The following is a 13,640-nucleotide window of genomic DNA, read 5'->3' on the forward strand; positions in this document are numbered from 1 at the left end:
AGTCAAAGGAGCTACTGGTGCCCAAAACTGCTGCTGTTTGAATATGAATAGGTATGATGTTGGAGTTCAAGGTGAGAACGCACGCAGAACGGTCTACCTCTCGGCTATTTTGCCTACAGACCAAGCCTGAAAGACAAGATCAAACCTTCCCATGATGCTGGGATTCCATGGCCTGACCCTTCACCTTCAGATTAAGGATGGCTTAAAATGTGACATATGCTACCTGTTAACAGTTTTGTTTGCATGCCTTCTGATTGACTCATGCACCTGAAGCTTGTTTCTACTAAACCGTTACTCTGAGGATCACAGCATCTGCTTCAAAGAATTATGGCTGCATCTGTGTCCACTGAAGACATGGCTATGTGAAGGACTGGGAGAACAAACAGCCAAATACTCAAGCGAAACACCTCAGCACATCTTAATGCACTAGCTTCTAGAAAGAAGAAGGAGAAAAAAAGAAAAGAAAAAAAAAAAAAAAAAAAAAAGAGAGATTTGCCTTCCCATTTCTTATGATTTACCATCCACTGGTCACCACTTCCACAAGTCTTGTAGCAAAGGCTTCCACAAGCCTTGCACAGCAAGGCAAAATGGAAAGTTAACACGAAATGCTCAAACCTACCTTCACAGTTTCCAAGTCTCCAGCTTTAGATGCTTCTAACAACCGGTAATCCACATCGGATGTGCGCACAGGTGTACTTTCTAAACAAGGAAAAAGATGGTTTAGGATTACTTAGGATTATTAAATTATATTAACTTGTGTCCAGCGTATTTTCCAAATCTGTGTGTGTTGTCATTTGTGAAAACACAGCTGGAGTTGTGATGTTCAAGTTCATATTGCCTGAACCGCTGAATGAAGAGCCTTAGTTTCAGTGTGCACCAGCCAGATTTAGACTCTAGAGCTGACATTATTCTGCCAAATGGAATTTCACTGCTTTGTTAATCCTACTGTATGGTAAAAATTACATTTTAAGAAACCTACATGCACCCTGGGACAAAATCAAAGTTTTGCTGAAGATTAAAAGCACTTTTCTCAACAATTTCATCAAACTGTATGAGGTGCCAGTGCACAGCCAGGGTTAAATGTGCCCAATTCAGCAGCTGAATTACAGCCTTCGCACTCTGCACTTGGGATGTGTCTCATACTACTAAGCAGTGACAAGGGGATGGATTTTTAAGACGGCCCTGACCACATGGTGACTGCCTGCTTTATGATGCTCCAGCTGTGTACTGCATTTCACAGCAACTGTCCCTAGTTGCAGACATGGGGTGGTTAAAAACAGAATCCGAAAGATGACATAGTGATTAAAAGGAGATCTTTAGAGAGATACCATTTTTCCTCTTTAAATTAAGAATGACAAGTTTTGGCCTCAAAACTTTTCTTTTTAACCACACTTCTCATCACAAACATGGCTGTGAGAAAGCAAGCATGCTCTGAGGGAAGTAGTAGTAGTGGCTGGAAAGAAGCAGTGGATTAGTTGTCCCTACAGCTCTTCAGTGTTGCTCAAAAGGGACCTGAAAAGGCAGTCTTGATCACTTCATTGTTCATACAAACTGCTTTCTCTTGTAGAAGCCACTCCTCTCAAGTTCAAGGATTTATGGAACAGATGTTTTGGCAGCATGTTGCCTCATCAGCTGTCCTGAGATCGGACAGAAATGACTGCCTAGTGCAAAACAAATGGGGCAAGAGGAACTTGGGAGTTGCAATCCTCTGTAAGAATGCTGTTAAGAAAGTCAGAGTGTTACAGCAGGCTAAACTCATTCTAGATGGGCATGCAAATTTATCAAAAAGTGGGTACACTTCAAAACAGTCCTTCCTTGCACTGCTGTAAAATGCCTCTCTCCTTTTTTTCACCTGTTTTAAGGCATGACTGTTGAAAACACTGAAGGAAATGGAGCTTCAAGCTACCACAGGCCTTCTCATCTGTTTGGGTATCTGCCTTTCTTTGACTACATGCAGATCCCACTGAAAGATGCGTTACTTGCTCTGTAGTAGCTATTGATGCAATTCTCCCCACTCGCAAAAATTCAAATGTAACATGAGGATATGCAAACCCTCAAGCACATACATGAAAAACAGTGGCATCCTCTTCAAACATCTATTCATCTTTTTAATGCAAGATATAAACAAACTTATCAACAGTATTCAGAGCATTTTCACAATAAAATCTTTGCTGGAGGACCAAGATATCTGAAGTAAAAGTTCAAACAGTTTAGCAGTTATCAGTATTTTTCTGCCAATAACGCTCTGCTTGTGACTGCTGAAGTATGGAGTACCAAACAGGGTAGCTGATGAGAGGAAAAAGGTTTCTCACATGTTCAGCAATAATCCAGTTGCCTTGAGACTTGTTATCAAAAACCCCCAGCTTCCCACATCCATCCTCCTACAATCTCCCTGTGCGGCAGCATGCTCTAAATCCACAAGATGTTTATTTTCTTCACGATTTGCACAAAATCATTGAATTGAGCAGGGATTTGTTTTGCTTTGCTGAGGGGTTTTTTTGTAGGTGTTTTTTTTTTTTTCCCTGAAAAGCATCACACTGCAGATGTGCACACATGATGGAGGTAGAGAGGGGTGAGAAAACTACTCTGAGCCTCTTGCACTGAAAAAGAAGATCTACAACTGTAAAGGGAGAAGCTGAAGTTCAAATGCACAAACCTTTATTTTTACCCACCACTTAGAATCTGTTGCACTGCTTCATTTCCCATCTGTGCTGCTGTGAAGCCTTGTAAAGAGATGATGGAGGGATCAGAGCCATAATTCAGCAAGAGCCGGCAGGTCTGCAAGTGACCTGCTAACGCAGCCCTGTGCAAAGCTGTTTGACCAAGTGTGTCCAGTGCATTCATCTGAAAAATCAGCAGCAATATAAAATAAAGCATTATTATAATTAAAAGCCTGCACGTGTCAGTGCTCTTAATAAGAAGAGCAATAACAAGAATTTTCCAGCATACAAATTCATCTATTAATCCCTCTGCATTGCAACTAAACAAAACTAAATGACAAAACTGGTCAACATTCCAACGTAAAGACAATTTACTGCAGATACTTTCCTGTCTTTTAACAATGTAGGTTATTTGCTTGCATGGCTAACAGACAACACAGGATCCCCCAAACCATACATAAAATAGCGATCAAACTTTTGACAAAGATCAACCTTGTGGCAAGAAAAGCAAAACTCTCACAGAAGAGCAGAAAGAGGTAAATAATTAACCAAACAGTTCTAAAATCTTCCAGCTTTAAGGAAATTACCATCTGTCATCCTCAGAAAGGGAATTAACTCAACTTTACTTACTACGAAGAATTAAAGCAAAACAAAGACGTCAGATTTGGAATTTGGGGGGGCGAGGGTGTTTGATACAAACAGCCAATTTTCTCCTCATTTTTTGTACTCTTACAGAAATGTTAAGTATAACTGGATATAATTCTACTCAATACAAGACTGTATAAACAGGCAAAATGGAGTTTGCTTTCAAAGAGTATGATATAATGGAAACCCATCTGTCTGTCAGGATCGAACAGAGTATCTAAATAACTAGAAGCATCTCCACAGGTTCACTATCAGAGAACAGAAGAGAATAATAGAGAGCTTTAAAAAGAAAAAACCTTCATGAAAATAATCTTTCAATAAGATACTCCGTACCTAGTAGCGATTCATGACAAATTTATATGCAAATATCCAACAGCTTTTTTTTTACTGCTTTATGAAATACAGAACTGCTCAATATTCTCTGCAAGCAACTCAGAACCTGTTATCTGTTTCCAAGCCTACAGATTGCAGGCTGTGAACTGCATGCGTAACAGACGCTGTTACTGTAAAAACCCACCCTTTTACCTTCTCAAAATCTTTGTGGTGGCAGTGAACAAAGGTTTTGCTTGTTATTTCCCACCTGAAATGCAGCCTGCAAATCCTACTACCTTTCCATGAAAACTACTGAAAAAACTTTTGGGGTAAGACACATATGCTGTAACTAAATGAAATTTCATTAGGGTAACTATGTAGAAAATACCTACTACTAGATAGGGTGAAAAATAATTAAGTAAAATAGCTGCAATGCAACAAAACATCAAGCCACAGGAAAGAACAAAGAACCACCACATAAATAAAGTGCGGCATGATTTGATAATGCCTAAATTTTTTCTATATCCCTGAACAATCCTACAGACTGATAAAGCAGGAATTTCTCAGATTACAAACCTCTCTTGCAGGAAGATGCAAAGGAGAACAGTTCTGCTTTCTTCTAACCGTACTCAGGCTCATGCCACTCCAACGGGATTTCCCTAGAAGTTTTGTTTTAAAAAAAACACTTTCTGCTATCATAAATATTAACTAGATGGTGAATGTCCCAAATCCATCATTTTGTTCAGATGATGATCCTAATCTGTTTCAGGACACCACCGGATACCTTTCACCACTGATAAGGACACAGAGAAAAGCAGAAGTCTGAGGCTATACAGGTTTAGTGATGGTATAGGCAGAACGAAATGAGACTTATGGATTCTGGAAGTAGCTGATAAGATTCTGTTTGCCCAAGAAAGAGAATCATAACTAATGTCTTCTGTAACACTGAATTCCTGTGTTAAACAGGCCAGTACTGAACAAACTATTGAAGAACAGCAGGGAGGCATTCACAATTCGATACTGACTATGTACCTGGAAAAAAAGTTAATATTCATTTGGAAAGAACACTGTCAGCGTCATCAGATCCATCATCTCATATGTCTTATGCAGGTCTCCTTTCACCTCCGAATCATTATCTGTGCCAACAATCAATACTTGTGGCAGAAGAATGCCAGCCATTTGAAGAACTGCCTGCTTACTTCTGGGAGAGGCTGTAGCTGACAGAGGGATATAGGCACCAAATACGGCTGTTCCTCTTCTCAGAAGCAGAAATAGGTTTTGCAGGGCAATTTCACAGGGAATATGTTCACTTTGAGGCAAATCTGCTCTCACCAACCAAGCAGCACTTGTCTAAAACCAGCCCAAGAACGTACTGCACTAAGGCTGAAAGCCACAGGATTTATTTCCAAATGAAAATCAATTTGAGCACGACAAACTGAAATACAAACTGAGGTTAAACTCTCAAAAATCAGAACCTGGTAAGACATATGCCTGGGTTAACCACTGCTCAATACTAGGTCTAAAAACAAATGCCCTTTCAAATTCAAAGCTAAAGTTTAAACTCTGTCTGACAAAATGCAGAACATCCAAGGTGTGCTGCCTTATTGGTGTGGTGAGAAGGCAGATTGTTCCCAGCTGCACTAACAAAAAAAAAAAAACACAAAAAACAAAAACAGAGAAATATTCAACTGGTCCCCTTTATAAGGGGTCTGAAACTAGAAGGCTGCAGTTCTGAATTACTTTACAGTCAAGTTTTCTGCAAGGAGTTTAAAATGACAGATTTGATGGCTTTTTTTTTTTTTTTTTTTTTTTTTTTAATTTTATTCCACAGCACACCAGCTCTGGCTTCTTCACCTTTTAGTATGAAAGCAGTCACTCTACTGCTCAAACTGCAACCTAAAAGCAGAATGCAGTTATCAATTGAAAAGTATTTTTAAGGTTTTTCACGAAACGATATCATCCTATACAGTATTTCCCAACAAAGATTTCTTTCTGTTCCTTTTTCCTATCCTGGATAGATGCTGTAGAGAAACAGAAATGGTCATGTACCATCAGACACTGAAAAGACTTTTCCTCCCTGCACTCACGCTGTCTTGGAGCAGCCCACATCTACCGCAATACTCCTTTGGCTGCCAGTCACTTGTGGCAGGTCAACAGCTGGGACCTGTTCAAGAAACTTTTTTGCAAGATTTCCTAAGCGTAGGAGCTTTCTGTTGCTATCAAATGTCCTTAAATATCCTCCTACTCCTTGATACTACAGCAGCACAAAATGCAATAGCTTCCAAGCACTTCCATTTTCGTTCTAAAAGAGGTACATTCTAAAACACACACATGAAACTCATACTCTGCCAGCAATTCCAGCATCACATCCTTCCCTGCAATGCAAGTGTTCTAACTGCTCTCCTGCTGCATTTATTCTCAAGGCAACTTGCAGTAGGTCGTATGACTTTGTGCATCACTAACAATAAACATGATAGGAGCGAAGAGGTGCTGGTGGCAACTTCAAGCTCTGTCAGAAGAAAAAAAAAAAAAAAGAAAATAGGTCTAGTTTCACTCTGAAAGGTCCTACATGATCCAGCCATATGTTCCACAGTTGTCCCTTTGCATAGAAGCTTAAGATTAATGTCACTACGTTTGGATGTCTAAGCAGTGAGAAAAGTTGAACCACGCAATTGCAACAGATCATACAGTTCTTCATGTTGCCCACCACCATGGTCCAGAACCTGCTGCATTTCTGAAAGGATATTTCATTTTTCAATGCTTATTCTTTCCTGAGAAAATCATATATCTACCTGGAATGTTGGAAGCAAATGCATCACACAAGAAGGTTATTCACAACCATTTGAGTCTGTAGTGTGGGCCTGGAGAAATGGTGATTATTTTCAAATCCATGATCACAAAAGGCTGGCAACGTGCTACTCAGAAATAATTGTATTATGCAAAGATCATAAAGCAAGATCCTTTTAGCAGAGCAGAACAAAGACATTTCTGCTCCCATCGTCAATAGGGACACTATCTGTCTAACACGACCTTAGAAAGGCTCATTTTCCCTTGCAGAAGAACAGCTTCAACAGTATCCTTTAGAAACTTAACACAGTTCAACAGCATTCATGATATCTCTACACTTGCCCAAGATACCAGTGAACTTGCATGCTTGCAGGTCTGTCATTCCAACATTCATTCCAGTTCAGAAAAGACTTTAATCCTTCCCTTCTGCACTGCTAGAAAGCAGATTGTCTTTCTGAACATATTAAATTTCCCATGTATCTGTAAGTTCAGACAAGGAGCTAGTTATAAGAGGTATCCAACTATCCAGCAATACAACAGAACAGGATAAAAGCCACTTTTCCATTAGTTCACCACCTTCAAATTATTTCTTTCTTAAACAAACGATTTTGACCATTTTCAAAGATACAATAGTGGTATTTGAAGATTTGCTCATGGGTCTAATAAAAAAAAAAGTTTGAGGATTCTTTAAAAGATGCTCCGCTTTTATTTCTCCTAAGATACTTTGAGGATATTCAACATCAAATAAGCAGTGGCATGAAAATGCTGTTTCACGCTGCAGTTCAGACAAATAAGTAAAAACTGGGTATGGCATTTAAACCCAGAGATATTTATGATCGACAGTCTTGAAGAAAATTCTAAGAAACCCAAAGGTTTCTCACCTGTGCTTTAGATGTATAGCTGACACTCGACTGCAAACTCAGGTAACAAGCTAATGAAAATATCTTTGCTAACCACGGAGTATTGCTTAGACAGAACATGCTGACGTGCAAGTGATAGGCACCAAGGACTACTTCACAGTTTAAATTACAAATCTAGTCTGTGTTGTCAGCAAGGGCCAGCAAAGCACACCAAAATAAACAATTTCTGTATATGGCTTAACTCATGCCAATGCTAATTGTCTTAGATATATTTCTGTTAAGTAAGTTTTAATCAAGCACAGGTTATTCAAGCAGTCCTTCACTGTTTATTATAACATAACATACTTACATTTACACAGTGATAAAATTAAGGATAATTAAATCCAGCTCCAAGACCACAAACCACGTTTTGTTCATGCCAAGCAAATTCCCTAAGGCATGCTTCAGGCCATTTCGCAAACCAAGCAAAGCCTACTCAAACCTAGGTACTTCATGTTACCTCACTTTTGTTGTCTGACACAGATCACAGCTGCTCCTCGTGAAAACAGCACTTTCCTCTCTGCTACTAAAACTATCACAAATGATTTTCCATCTACAAAACTTTACATGGCTTTGTCTCCTAAATCCGTTACTGGATTATTATTATTATTTTTTTTGTGGATCAGCTGTCTGCCTTTCGGCACTGTATTTCAGAAGAATAAAGTTCCACTTTCTTTGAAGCCCCAGTTACTCATCTTTTTCAAATTGTTACTCTCCTTATAATCACTAGTGGTTTCCAGAAGGTAGATTAAAGCTGACTTATACAGTACCTTTCCTTTGACAGAAGACATGGTTGCAAAGTAAAGAAAATATGGTCAGTGTCATCCATCCACACTTCAGTAAGCATTTGATATGGGACTACATGGGATATTTTTATTTATTTTATACGGAAAAATAGAGATTAGTTGAAGAACTGAACGTATTGAAAGAAGGAGGGCTGCTCAGGGATCAGCTGTGGGATAATTTTGTTTTAATATATTTTCATTATGATGTTGGCACAGGAGAATTGTATTGAAGGGCATGAGCAAGAAAAAAAATCAAGATTCTGTGTGTACTACAAGACTACAGAAAGGGTCTGAGTACTACTGTGTCCTGTTTATTAAAAAGGCAGACACAATCCCAGTATACTTTAGTCCAGAATTTACATTAGAGATATGGAAGTGCCATCGTGTACGTTGGTGGGGGAATTAATTCTGCTGTCATTGCCTGAGCTCCAAGATTTCCTCTGGTGCTAGTAAAGTGAAGGGTTATAAGGATTGATTAGGAAATGGCAATGTTCCCTTATGGGGAAGATTAAGTGTTTGAGGCTTTTAGCCTACCAAAACAAAGGCTAAGAAGAATCTTTTCACTGCAAATACCTCAGCAAAGGAAGCATCAAAATGGAAAAGAGGTATTTAAATTGCAGGAGAGTGCTGATCGAAGAACAAACGGATATTCAACTGAGAGGCTGCTATTGCAGGGAGAACTAGATTCACCAGTTCAGGAAAACTCTCTCTTGTAAAATACGACTAGTCAGGATCAAAGAGCTTAGTACATCTGACTACATCATATGAAGTAACTAAAATTCAAAACACACAAAGAGTAAACAGGAAGAAAAAGCTTCTAGAAAAACAACAAATGGGCGTGTATGTGCGTGAAAAACCTGTATCATGCTTCAGCAATTAAAGCTGCCATGTCCCGATAATCCAAAACAAAGAAATGGCAATGTTGAGTGTCTGATGAACTAAATGCCTACAGTCAAAGCATGAGCAAGAGGTCAAATGATAATACACAAGCAAGACAGAGTGATTAACTATACCTAGTTAACTAATTAATACTCTAGAGCATATCCCATCTGGGAACTTCAAAGTGCTTCATAAGCCTTAATGACCTATCTCTCTTGAAGAACCATTATTGCATTACTCACTGTTTTACAGCTAAGGAACTTTGGATACTGATAAAGAAGAACCTGATCCATTGTGGTATGGAAATACGTGCTTAATTTTAACTACAAGTGGTCTCCTGCCATGCAACTTAAGCGCTTTGCTAGATCATAAATGTGAACGACTATCCTCAGAATAACATAGCATGCATACACCAGGATACGAACAAAAAATGAGTTTTAATGATTACCATGTACCTCTATTTGCATACTGTCACTAGAAAAAACAACCAAATACACCACTCAATCATTCTGTAGATAACTGTGGGCCACTCATAACCATCACTCAGTCCACGAGTGACTCAGATCATGATTTAGGAACCCCTGCTTCAGGATATAAAAGAATCACAAGCTATCATCAGAATGTGCTACTGACACAAACTATAAAATTGGGCCATTCCAGTAAGGATGACAGCTTTGAGCTTACTCCTAACCTGGCTACACAGAGCTAGATTTTCAAGGGAGCATTAACTTAAATACCTACAGTATAGCAGCAAGCTTTCCAGACACCCTCAGCACACAGAAACTCTTTGTATTTCAAAGCAGGTAGTACTTGGGTATCAATACACCTGGAACTCCAGCACGTCCAGTTTGGTGCCTACCCAAAGACCATCAGTACTGAATTCCTGTGCAAACTCAGATCCATAAAGCCATGAAGTATCTATTCTTATGGCAAAATAATTTTTTTTCCACTTTCAGTGCATAGGTACACTACTAAGAGTGAATGTCAGAAAATAATAGTGGTTTTAATGCCTATAACTGAGACCTCTGGCTCTGCTTTCCCTTCCCCCAAGAAAATCTTGGTGTGTCATCACTGCATCAGGATTCACCAGTGCAATAAACTCTTGTCATGGTATCATTGTTAAGCTATTTTATGATGCCATTAAAGTACCATGGAAGTGAATCAGATACTGAAATCTGGCAACGAGCTCTCATACAGGCTTATAAATTACCATTCACTGTTTGAAATGAAGATGACTTAGTATTAACTATGCATACAATTACATTGTTCGCACCTCCTAGCACATCAAGAGCAACACTGTAGATTGTTATTACAGGTATATTTCTTCATTTCTAGCTACCTGAATAAAGATTAAGATCCAAAGAGAACAACGTAAGCCCCCTTAAAAGCAAAAATAAAGAGATCATTTGTATTTTAACCAATGCAAAGAAAATTCCCATCAGGAATGTTTCTGAGAAAATTAAGTAGCTAAGTATATAATAACTATGAATGTCAAGTAAAACGCAGAGAAAGATGACCATCCTGAAATACTTCTGAAAGATGCTTAAACCACTTCCTAAACAAAGCTATACTATCCTCTGCCTCTAACTAATAACTTGCTGAACCATGTGCTTCTAAGCAAGCTTCACCGTAGGCTCACAAATTACTTTGGTTAGCATATATCAGTGGCTAAAGGGCATGACAAAACAATCTGGCAAAGAAAATAAGCAGCAAACAAGGGCTAAGGGATGCCCAGCATTAGACTACTAAACTCGGTGTCAGCAAACTCAGGCATTGGATATTTTAAAATCAACAAGATAAAGCATCAAGAGGCACCTAGATGACCACAGCTATTAGAAATTATAGCAAGATTCATTAAAAATGAGTAAGCTGGACTCCTAAAGCCTGTATTTGGTTATCTGGAGAGAAGACCTGATTTTCAAATGGGATTCCTGAACATCCTGTACTGGTTTAAGATAAACACATTTAAGGTTAACCTGAGAAGCACAAGACGTATAGAAAAAAAAAAGCAACCACTATCATAAAAATTAACACTGTATTTAACCAATATAACCCTTCTTCTTGCCTTTGCCTTAAATAAAAGATATGTAAGTATATTTACCTTTGCTCCATGTTTATGCAGAACTTCCATGACATCGTTATGAGCTTTTTCAGCTGCAACATGCAAAGGTGTCATGAAACTGGGGGAGGGGGGGAGAAAGGAAGACATTAGTTTATAAGGAAGATATTAGTTTTATATTCCAAGTAGGACAGAGTCCTTTGGAAAACACAAAAATTTCAGAAACCTACTCTTTGTTTTTCTCATTAACATTTGCTCCCTTCCTGAGCAGTAGTTCCGTAACTTGCTTCCGCTTGGGATGCACAGCAGCCACAGCACAGTGCTGCAAAAAAGTAAATATAAACTATATTTCAACTACATAGGTGACAGAGAGCTTTAAGATCCATGACTTCATCTCTTGATTACTCTGCTAAACATCAGGCTCCAAAACTTACTAACAGAATCCATCATATTTCTGCCAAAACATATAACACATTGAATAAAATACAAACTAGTGATCAATGATAAATTATTCTACTCATAAAAACAATTTTGATTTTAAGGCTATTCATCACACAAAAAGCAGTACGTTCCCAGCTACATTAACTATCAGCTGTCAGGATAAAATCAGCAGACAACGCAAGGAGGTAAAGACAAAGGGTTTGAAACAACCTTTCTACAGAGGGACTCCAAAGGGGTCCATTAGGATCCTGCTGTGGTTGTCAGATTAACATGACTTTTGAACGTTGCTTAGTTTCTTTTATTTCAACATGTACTGAACTTTTTAACCTCATGGCAATTGTATTATACACCCAACTACCAATTAAGTTGGAAGCAAATGGGCTGTAAAGTTCTCTGAGAGTATCTTCTTTTCCACGCGATGAGAAAGATACATCTTTCGCACAGGGCTTTTCAAAGCTCAAGCCTGCCCGTGTGGGAACATCATACAGCCCTTTGCTAGTTGTAAGTATTTTCCTGAATGTGGTTGGGGTCTGCCTGCTGGTTTGTCTGTGGATTTGGCACCCAGAAGTGAGCACTTTGTTCCCCCCCTCTTTTTTCATTGATCCTCTGCAGAGCCTAGACTCAATTTGGCGTTTTCTCAACGGTGGATCTATCAGTGCACCCCTGCGGCCTGAAATTACAAGCACAGTTCCAGATAAGCTGAACATCAGGCTTGACAGTCCGTCCAGAAATGCTTGTCTCAAGTTTCAATGTCTCAAGATGGCAGACCACCAGAAAGAAGAAATACTTCTGAAGTTTATAATGTTTACCCATGTTTTAAACCAGTAACACGTAAAAAACAGACAGTCGCCTGGACCAGACTTCTCAAAACTTTCCAATAGCAAAACAGTAGTAGCCTTTACAATGAGATAGACCCCAAACAGAATGCCAGTAAGTAACAACAGTACTGAAAAACATCTTTTGCTCAGTTTCAGCCTTCACTACGAAGTAACTGCCACTCAAGCTTCTGCACTGCTGTTAGCAGACCATGTCAAAGTTTTGCAAAGGGAAGCTTTGTAAATAAACATTAAGATCAATTTTGCTCTGAAGAGTGGCAGCATTTTTGAGGCTTTGCAGATAATAGCCTATCTGTATTTCCTGCCAATATGATAAACCAGCACTAGCAACACAAATACCAAAATATTGCCAAACCTCTGAGTAACACTGAGACATAGACCCGGTGAGGCAACAGGGCACAGACCCCAGCGCCCCATGGTGACAGATGCCATGCTTAGGACGGGAATAGCTCAGTTAGAGGGTACATAACCCCATCTGATCCTGGAAGCTAAGTCCTGCCACTTGGAAATCTCAAGTACAAGAGGCAAAACCTGAGAAATCACAGTCTGAACAGTGAACAAAACACTTCAATAGAGCTAAAATACCCCATTTCTTCTATCTGTCTCTGCTCCTCTCTGCCTGCTTGCTCTACAAAGAGCGCCACAGGACTACCAAATGATCATTACACAGCTGAAGAGATGCCACATATCAGCAGCTGATAAACTCAGGAAGACAAGGGTAACATCATTCCAAATTTCATACTGTCTTTATGTTCAGTCTCGAAGTATCTCTTCTCTGTCTTGCTTTGAAGTTCAGGCTAGGATGCAGAGTCCTCCATGGAGAGAACAGACCATATGTATGCTCGGTACTTCACACAATGTTCTGATCACATTCACACTGTTTATAACACTAAAGATGCAGTTGTACGCCTGCAGCTCAGACCTACTACTGTGAAGAAAATGTTCCATTGGAATAAAGTATCATAACTATAATGGTTTTAATAATACCATCACTCCCTCTCAACTTCAAAATCTTTCTTCACTGCATCTGGATACCGGCTGTGTTCTTGGCCTTCACTATTTCTTCAAACAACGAAGAGCAGGAAACTGCCAAGAAAGTCTCAAAGACCCCTGTTTCCACAGCTAATGTGGCATTGTCAGTACAATTCCAATTCTGTAAGACCCTGTGATATACACCTAGCATCTATTTTCACCACAGTTTTACATACCCTATGAAGAAAATTTGCAATCCAAGCTCGCCCACATAAAACATGAAGGAAGAAGTGGGCCACTGAAATAGAATTTAACCTCAGAAAAAACTGCAACTGACCAACAGGGAAGGAGAAAAAAACCAAACA

At 39.1% G+C, this 13,640-nt stretch overlaps 1 protein-coding gene across 1 annotated transcript in view; it reads right to left on the reverse strand.

Annotated features, from left to right (window-relative positions):
- The window catches only part of TNKS (tankyrase), a 139,799-nt gene that overhangs the window by 23,421 nt on the left and 102,738 nt on the right, over positions 1 to 13,640 (reverse strand). The window contains exons 10-14 of the mRNA XM_080385347.1: positions 11,257 to 11,348; positions 11,069 to 11,147; positions 2,673 to 2,844; positions 620 to 699; positions 422 to 433 (exon numbers count right to left, since the gene is read on the reverse strand). Coding sequence (XP_080241473.1) covers positions 422 to 433; positions 620 to 699; positions 2,673 to 2,844; positions 11,069 to 11,147; positions 11,257 to 11,348 — 435 coding nt within the window. The remainder of the gene's footprint in view (positions 1 to 421; positions 434 to 619; positions 700 to 2,672; positions 2,845 to 11,068; positions 11,148 to 11,256; positions 11,349 to 13,640) is intronic.

Source organism: Falco punctatus (assembly GCF_963210335.1).
Source record: "Falco punctatus genome assembly, chromosome: 1".
In the NCBI taxonomy this organism is placed as follows: domain Eukaryota; kingdom Metazoa; phylum Chordata; class Aves; order Falconiformes; family Falconidae; genus Falco; species Falco punctatus.